Source organism: Sabethes cyaneus, chromosome 3 (assembly GCF_943734655.1).
Source record: "Sabethes cyaneus chromosome 3, idSabCyanKW18_F2, whole genome shotgun sequence".
NCBI classification, from domain to species: domain Eukaryota; kingdom Metazoa; phylum Arthropoda; class Insecta; order Diptera; family Culicidae; genus Sabethes; species Sabethes cyaneus.
The window spans coordinates 180735041-180743887 of record NC_071355.1 but is presented as its reverse complement, the minus strand read 5'-3'; the positions used below and the strand labels follow the sequence as shown (position 1 = coordinate 180743887).

Genomic DNA, 8847 nt, shown 5'->3' with positions numbered 1-8847 from the left:
TGAAAGGTAGCTTAGTCAAAATAAGCTTCATTGTTTTAGTTTTCAATAGTTTTATTCTATATTTTAAAACCTATTTACTCAGGCACCAAAGTCGATTTTATTAAATACATCGATAATGTTTTTAGTATTGTTTCCATTCGGTTTATTAGGTGACATCTCGGGTGGCAGGTACGGATCGAAATTCATGTTGAATTCTGGAATGGGGCGCAGAAAATCCGCAAGCTCCGGTTCGGGGTCTCGTTTTTCTTTGGAAACATATTTTGTACGCAGTGGCTTTTTCGTAATGGGAATTAGGACAGAATCGTTTACATTCACTGGTTTTAGACCTTTGAAAACGTTTTCGTCGTGCTGAAAGTTTAACCTTTTAGTTATCTGTAAACGAAAACAAAATAGAATCAGTAGAGATTTATAATTAAATTCATCGGTGCCACAAACTTGTTCACGAATATTCTTTTTGCTTTTCGGAGTTAGTTCCCCAATGTTGGTGGGCACAGCTGATTTAGTAGCTTTAATTTTTTCAATTTGCTTACAAACATTGAGAGCTGTTTGCAGTTCAGGTTGTTGAAATTTGCTGGATACGCTAGTTCTTGGATGGTCGTTCAGCCGGTTATTCACCGTTGATCCACTTTTAATTGCAGGAGCTGTGTTCTCGGACAAGGGTTTCAAAACTTTTGCATTGGTTTTATTTAACGGAATTTCTACATCTCGCAAAAATGCTTTACGAAATTTAGATTTCTTCATCTTTCGTCTTGTGGACTATGAGATTAAAAAGCTATACGTGTGTTCAAACGTAAACAGCATCAGAACTGAACAGTTTTTGAAGCACTTTTACACTATTTTATTTTCTTATTTCGTGGTTAATGTTAAAATCTTTAAAATGTTAAAATCACAAGTAATATTGTTGTTGTTTTTTACGGTGTAGTTCCTTTACACCGTTCAGCGATGTTTATTGGAAAAACAAAAACGGTGTTGCTAGGGTTGCGCACGCTCTTTTTTTATTCTACATTGGGTAACATTTACTCGTTTGTGTCGTTTCGTTCAAAATATCAAAAATGAGTAATTTCGAATGTTAAACTAAAGTAAAGTAAACTAATTAAAGTAAAAATGCGCCGTATGCCTTAGTAACTTAGAACCGGAATGCCCTATGCGAGTGCCATTGCACTCGGTTCTGGGTTACTCGTCACTCGTCACCTGACAGTTTCAGCTTAGTCGAGTTTTATCTAGAACGTTGAGCCCCTGTAGCTCGCTCTGCAGTTCTGGTGCCTGTAGGGTCCTTAAGAGAACAGATTTCGCCGCTCAGTTGTCCGCCATCTTTAACCAAGTCTTTAACACTGTCTTTAACCTTTTCAAATGTTAATCAAGAATAGGTCAGCAGCAAGAGTGTAAATTCAGCACATCACTTGGGTACTATTAATTCACGGTGTACCGATATTTCTGTCAGAAAACGATACATTCTGGCAGCACAGATTTCTTATCGAGCAGGTAAACAAACCGTTTTCTTGGCAAAAAATCAATAACCAAAAGCTAACGGGATTGACCGGATTGGCCAATTTATTCACCGTTCACCGTGTCGCTAGAATAAGAATCAATTAGGTGCTCCGTGATCGTTTCTTTTTTATTAGGATATCTGCGGTCGTTCACGTTTATTTTGAAACCAAAAATTTTGAGTGCTCATGGTTATTTGCGTTGTATTGTCGGAAAACCATGAAAACAGGGATTAATCAGCTGAGCTAAGTCACTTTGGTGGGGTCGGCGGAAAGTCACGTCGTAGAGTTCAACAAACGAGGAACGTATTTTCTTCAAGAATATCATAATGCGTTTTACCACAGCCGCAATATCTTTGATTACTTTTATTGTGATATTTTCGATATTTGTGGCAAATGTCGCGAATTTGGTTGGTATTGACAGCAAGCTGAGTAAGCGGCTGGATGCCGCTTATAGTGAAGGCCAGCAACGATGGAATGCGGAACGACAACGGTGGACGGGTGGTTCTTTCAAGCTTGACGATAGCCCGCGGCATCTCATGTGGTTTCTACAGGTAAGTAAAATTCGAGTAATGTAAGATAAGTATTTACTTCGTCATTGTGTTAGGTGTTTAATAAATAAAGCAAGATAATCATTGGATTACGTACCTATATGTTTAACTTCTACTGCTTCTCCTTGTTGGTGAAGCAAAATGCAGAAAAGTTGTCTGGTGGAAAGCACAAAGCACCTGTGTTGTGATTTGATTTCTTCCAGACATTGTAGTGCAGGTTTATCTAATCCTGAGTTATTTATTTGTTATATTCATTTGATCAGGTTTGTGTCATTTACAGTTGGGTGAACAAGCAAAATACTGTCGTCAATCACATAACAATCCCATTTATATAGGGAGCTCCATAGAAAGTGGGACTGTTATGTGATTCACGGCAGAATAGGTTGTTGAATAAGTTTTTTTTTTGTAACTGCCTATCTTTTTGAAATATTTCGTGTCTGCTAGACATTTGTTTTGTAAAATGTTTTTTAAATTTTTTACGTTGATTAACGATAGTTGCCCCTATTTATTTGCAATGAGAAAATGTTAAAAGTCTGGTACTAAGAGGATTTATTCAACGGCTCTTAAACATTTTTGCCTAACTTTCAACAAAGTTGATTTTGTAATTAATTTTCACCCTCACCTATTTGCAGATCTCCGATCTTCACATCAGCCTCTATTTAGACCCGACGCGCATTCCCCACCTGATCGAGTTTTGTAATCGCACGGTGGATATAATTCGACCGTCGGTGGTTTTAGCATCCGGCGATCTGACGGATGCGAAAACGGCCAACTTTCTTGGATCCCAGCAGCACGAGAAAGAGTGGCGTTGGTATCGGGACGTTCTGCGAGATACAAACGTGTTAAACAAAACTGTTTGGTTGGACATTCGAGGCAATCATGATAACTTTAACGTCCCAGCACTGCAAGCCAAGCAGGATCTGTTTACCAACTATTCCGTTCAGGGCAGAGCACACCCACGCTCATACATGCATCATTTAGCGACGAAGGATGGCGATCGTTACAGCTTCATAGGGGTTGACGCCTGCTTAGAACCAGGCCCAAAACGACCATTTAATTTTGTCGGAATGTTGTCTATGAATGAAACACAACATATCATGAGTCTGGCAGAAAAGTCAAGGGACATGGGAACGAATTATACGATTTGGTTTGGCCATTATCCTACGTCGTGTATACTGACACCAGGCTTGGGAACAAGTGGAGTTCGGAACTTGGTTGGCAAATACCAGGAAGGGTATGCCTATCTTTGCGGACATTTTCACAAGCTGGGTGGAGCAGTTCCACAAATGTATACGATGCAGAGGGAAGGTTTTCTTGAGCTTGAGCTTGGGGATTGGATGAAAAACCGCCTCTACCGGTTGGCCGCTTTCGATCATGGACAATTTTCGTTCGTTGATTTGCAACATAATCAATGGCCGGTGGTATTGATAACGAATCCCAAGAATGCACTCTTCAACATACCTGACAAAGAGGATCCTCATGCCCAGCTTCATTCTAGTCATGTTCGGTTGCTTGCCTTTTCTCCAGCCAAGATTACTGAGTGCCAGGTAAAATTGGATAAGCAAAATTGGGTCGACTGCACTCCTGTCAGTAGGGAACTGTTTGTGGTCCCGTGGATAGCGGAACATTACTCGCATGGCATACATAAAATATCCGTTTTTGTACGTGATGAAGATGGGCGGTATCGGGTGATTGAACAAGAATTCACCCTTGATGGATCACGGAAGAAATTTAGCCTGTTGGCACGCTTTGTGTTGATGTACGATACAAACAAAATTTTCCAAGCTTTCTTTAGCGTGGCTTTGATTTCCTGCTTGGTGCCGCTATGTGTGTTTCGCATATGGCACATGCTCGTGAGAAGTAAGCATAACACAATAGATAAGTAATGTTCATTGTTTTCTAACATTCTCTTTTGAATTACAGATGGAACTGTGGCTCGTCCTCGAATCCGAAGTTTATGCTGTCGCGGTTGGATTAGAAAGATGTGGATACTTTCGACGGTCGATCGGCTTATATTTCCCATTGTTGGATACTGTTTGTACTTGACGTGCGGCCCGTGGTCATTCGGGGAAGTTATAGACGGTCACATGGGCGTTGTTTTCGTTTGGGGCATTTTCGTAAACGGTGCTTTTCTGCCAGGAACTTTAACCTATTTTTACGGGTTCTTCCAACTAGTATTCTGTCAGTTTCCGTTGATAAATATTTACGCTAATAACGCACAGAAACGGTACTCTATTGAGTAAAGGTTTGTTAAAATATTTGCCAGTACATGTTGGATTTTCTTTGTAGATTCTATCGTGGACCATCCAGCGGGGAAAAAAAGTTAAACTTTTTGGCCGCCACGTGGCAGAATCTTTCTTTCATCCTCATTATGGCGGTTGAATTGCTGTTGGCTTTGATCTTCTGGAATGCTTACGGAACGTTGGCATTTATCATCACCCCACTGCGGACATGGTCTATCGTGCTAAATATACTGCTGTGGTATCAATCGAAAAATTTGCCTATAAAGTGTCTTCAATCGGCGGCTGCTGTTTGGTCTCCGCCAACAGAGTCTAAATCGGCGCTTTCCCAGTGATTAGTTCATTACTATGACTGAAAATGTTTCACGCGAATTTGGTATTAAATTAGGAATTGAGTGTTTTCACCTTTTTCTGCCTTCGAAGGAAGCTATTAGTTAGTAAAATTTATTTTTATATAGAATATATTGACTAAGCAAATTTGTTATCCACATAATACAATACAGATCATTGGTTTGAAATATAATAGAATAACCACTGTAACTAGAGACAATTTTACAAACAACATTCAAAATTTCTAAGCAATCGTGCGTAGTCTTTGATGTACAAAAATAATATGAATGCCAGTAGCGTCACTTGAAAAGTTTTTGTTTTCTGTTAGTATTAGGTAAAATGTAAAACGGATATTTTTCTGCTAATTTATTTACTGATCACTACATTACAATATGACGATTTCTAACTGATTAGTAACATGTGTGTCAACGTTATTTTAAGCTGAATTGTTACAGTACCAAAGTATTTAATTTTCAGGGTTAAGTTTTTTATTGATAAGCACAGTACAGAATGTTTATTTTTAATTTGGGTTGCTGCATTCAGTTACACTCATACTGGCTTATTCCACTTTGAGGCCTAACAGAGGCAAACTCTATAAAAGTAATGTATGAAACATTTATAGAACTGAGCGTAATGTACTATCTCCATAATTGCCAATGTTTTTCTTATGAGGGAGTGTTTTTTTGTAAAGAACGAATATTGGTAGAACTGGAAAAAATGATATACAAACTGTGAAAAATAATTGACTGTCTAGGTCGGATTTCAGCCCACAACCCTCAATCATTGTTTTTTTTATTGTTTATTATTGCTAATGAAAAAATTACAACTTTAGCAACAGCGTAAGTACAGAAAATAATACAGTACTTTATTCAGAAAGATTGTAGATTACACTAAAGTCTACAAATGTTACATCCATGACTTTTGCAGATTTTACTTCTGAAGCAGAACAGTTCGATGAGAGTAGGTGAGCGTAAGTGAGCCCAGTAACCCCTTTTTTAATATTGGTATTTAGATATATTTTCCTATAGCCAAAGTAGGTTTTGTAAAATTGGCTGTTTTTATTCTAACTATTTTTTGAGCCACCGAATACAAAATAATCGAACTCCCTGTTATATAATTTATATTATATTTTATCTGTTACTACACTTCAAGAATAGTTGATGTGAAAAAGGGCAATTATTGTATGAGGCACATTTATTTTTTGTGATGATATAGACCTAACTACATACTGTAAAATAAAGTTTTGATTAGTATATGTATTATATGAAAAAATAGACTTTTTTTAATACTGCATGACAAATAGGTTCTCATACTATTTTTTTTAAAACGGGAAAAAATAATTGCGAACATGTCTTCAATGTGTCGCTCTCTACCTCTTCTTTTTTATAGCAGCATAGAGCCGAGATGTCCCTGGTTGCATCAAGAATTCCTCTCCACTGTTACTGCCGTGAATCGCATAACAGTCCCATTTATATAGGAAACTCCATAGAAAATAGGACTGATATGCGATTCACGGTAGTGTACTCGGCCCTGGGCTTCAGTAGACCCTAGGCAAGCCGACTTTAACTTGGTCGACTCATCTAGCACGTTGGGCCCTTCTATTCTTGGTGCTGAAACGGATTTCACTTCACAGTCGTCCGGCATCCTTGCGACGTGGCTGGCGCACCGAAATCTCCCAACTTTTGCCAGGTGTACGATGGGAATCTCTCCAAGTAGTGCCTGCAGCTCGTCGTTCATACGCCTGTGCCACTCTTCGCTTTTCGTTTGTACGCCACCAAAAATAGTCCGTAACAAATTTCGTTAAAGTACGGCTAGTGCACCCATGTCTTCTGTAATCAAAAGTCTCAAGTTCGTAGAGGACTACCGGTCTGATCAGCGTTTTGTACATCGTCAGGATTGTGCGGCGGTATATGCTCCTTGATCTAAGCGTCTTGCAAAGGGAAAAGTACTTCCAGCTTGAATGCGTGCGTTGTTTGGTATTTGCCTCCGCCTTGCCAAACATCGTTCCTCACGCTTCGATACTCGCTCGCCGGATTACACTTTCAATAGTGATATTGAATAACATACAGGAAAGTTCATTCCCTTGCCGGAACCTTTTGCGCGATTGGAACGGGCTCGTGAGGGCCCCCGAAATACGCACGTAGCACATCACTCGCTCCAGGGTAGTTTTGATCAGCTGCGTCAGGTTGTCCGGAAAACCGTACTCGTGCATTATCTGCTATAGCCTATAGCTATTGGCGTTCAACTGCATCGTATGCTGCTCTGAAATTTACGAAAACATGATGCGTGGGCACGTTGTACTTCCGACATTTCTGGAGGATTTGCCGGAGAGTAAAAATTTGATCCGTAATAGCACGGGCCCCCATAAAGCCCGCCTGATACTGCCCTACCAATTCTCTTACTATTGGGGATAGACGACGCTACAAAATCTGGGAGAGCACCTTGCAGGCGGTGTTGACCAACGTGATACTGCGGTAATTACAGTAATATAGCCAGTCGCCCTTTTTGTAGATGGGACATAGTACACCTTCCATCCACTCCTCCGATAGTTTCTCCACCTCTTCAGTCCTAGAAATTATCCAATAAAGTGCCGTTGCTAGCGGTTCTTGGCCATTTTTGTAGAACTCTGCCTAGAGTTTGTTCTTACCGGCGGCTCTGTTATTCTTCAGCTGACGAATTTCCAGCCGGATCTCTTCGAGATCGGAAGCCGGAACGCTGTTGTCGTTTGCAGCCACTCCGAAGTTTACTTTCGTTACGTCTCCTGCTGCTACATCGCCCGTTGAGGTGCTCAATGAAATACTGTTTGTGATTAGATCCCCTCCCTCGTCCCTACACATGTCAGGTTTAGGTCTGTAGCCATTACGAGTTTGGTGCACCTTCTCGTAAAACTAACGCGTGTCATTAGCTCGGAATAGTTATTCTAGCTCCTCACGATCTCTGTCCTCCTTCTGGCGTTTTTTCCTCCTTAGGATTGTGGTAAACTTATTCCGCGCTCATCGAAACTTGGCCAAATTCGCTCTCGTGAATATGCTTAGATAGTTTTTCCAAGTTCTTTTTTTCCTCTCTATCGTTTGTGTGCATCCCCTGCAGGGATGGTTCGATCACTTTGTCTCAATTTTGATTCATTTGACAGTACCGTCTTAACGGGGCCAAATATGGCAAAGTTATATATGGGACATTTGTAGAACAGCTTACTATCTATAATGTTGTTGAATAAAGCTTTGCTGTATCTTTTGTAGTTACGGCGCTACAATGATAGTATCTTATTAGTGACTAAATGAAAGTTCATTTAGTCACTGATGAGTTACTAGCGTTGTAGCACGGTAACTACAAACGATACAGCAAAACTTTGTTTAGAAAAATTGTAGATTACAACTAGTTCTACAAATGTCCCATACATAATATTGTCATATTTGGCTCGGCTGAGACGGTACTGTCAAATGAATCAAAATTGAGTCAAAATGATCGAACCATCCCTGATCTCCTGTCAAACTAATCATTTCGTACATTCGAGGTTTCCACTCCTAGAACCGCGGTTGCGACCTCGTTGACGGCCGAGCGTCTAGCTCCACAGAGGAAGGCAGAGCTTCATCCAGTACGCGCGCGTAGTTTTCGGTAACTGGCGGATTGTTTAGCTGCCGAATCTTTAACCGAGGAGGGCGGCTTTGTCGCGAGGTATAAACCGTCGATAATTTTGAGCGCACGTGTACTGCTGCTAGGTAATGGTCCGAGTCGATATCCGCACCTCGTATGGAGCGTACGTTGTTGATCGTCGAGAAAGACCGGCCCTCGATGCGAATATGGTCGATTTGGTTCGAAGTTCGTTAGTCAGATGATCTCCAGGTTGTTTTTGTGGATATCTTTGTGGGAAAAGAAAGTGCTTTTGATCATCAAGTCTCGGGAAGCTGCAAAGTTGATGCATCGCTGGCCGTTATCGGTGTTATCGGCTATGAGCCCGATCACCGGTCTATACATTGCTTCCCTGATGACCTTGGCGTTCATATCCCCGATGACGATCTTTATGTCACGTTGTGAGCAGCTGTCGTACGTTGCCTCCAACTACCCATAGAACGCATTCTTCTCGTCGTCAGGTCTGCCGCCGTGTGGACAATGCACGTTTGTGATGGTGTAGTTGAAGAAACGGCTTTTTATCCTCAACACGCACATCCTCTTGTTGGTCGCTTTCTATAGTTATTACGCGATCCTGAATTTTGCCCAACCACTTTCCCAGTTCGTTGGTCG

The 8847-nt window shown here is 40.7% G+C and overlaps 2 protein-coding genes across 2 annotated transcripts; one reads left to right on the top strand and one right to left on the bottom strand.

Moving 5' to 3' along the window:
• Positions 1-78: 78 nt before the first annotated feature.
• Positions 79-808, bottom strand: LOC128743663 (protein PPP1R35 homolog). Its single transcript, XM_053840282.1, has 2 exons — positions 436-808; positions 79-372 (listed from the first exon to the last, which is right to left on the bottom strand). The coding sequence occupies exons 1-2, from the start codon at positions 739-741 to the stop codon at positions 79-81; spliced, it is 600 nt and encodes a 199-aa protein (XP_053696257.1). The 5' UTR covers positions 742-808.
• Positions 809-1478: 670 nt separating this feature from the next.
• On the top strand, positions 1479-5817 carry LOC128741629 (transmembrane protein 62-like). The gene is made up of 4 exons (XM_053837583.1): positions 1479-2038; positions 2668-3895; positions 3959-4262; positions 4325-5817. The coding sequence occupies exons 1-4, from the start codon at positions 1814-1816 to the stop codon at positions 4608-4610; spliced, it is 2043 nt and encodes a 680-aa protein (XP_053693558.1). The 5' UTR covers positions 1479-1813; the 3' UTR covers positions 4611-5817.
• The last annotated feature ends 3030 nt before the right edge of the window (positions 5818-8847 follow it).

Coding starts and splice junctions, on each gene's coding strand:
- LOC128743663 (XM_053840282.1), bottom strand. CDS start 741: ATGAAGAAATCTAAATTTCGTAAAGCATTTTTGCGAGATGTAGAAATT. Junction 373..435: donor AAAAGAATATTCGTGAACAA/GTTTGTGGCACC, acceptor TTTCGTTTACAG/ATAACTAAAAGGTTAAACTT.
- LOC128741629 (XM_053837583.1), top strand. CDS start 1,814: ATGCGTTTTACCACAGCCGCAATATCTTTGATTACTTTTATTGTGATA. Junction 3,896..3,958: donor ATGGCACATGCTCGTGAGAA/GTAAGCATAACA, acceptor TTTGAATTACAG/ATGGAACTGTGGCTCGTCCT. Junction 4,263..4,324: donor GCTAATAACGCACAGAAACG/GTACTCTATTGA, acceptor TTTTCTTTGTAG/ATTCTATCGTGGACCATCCA.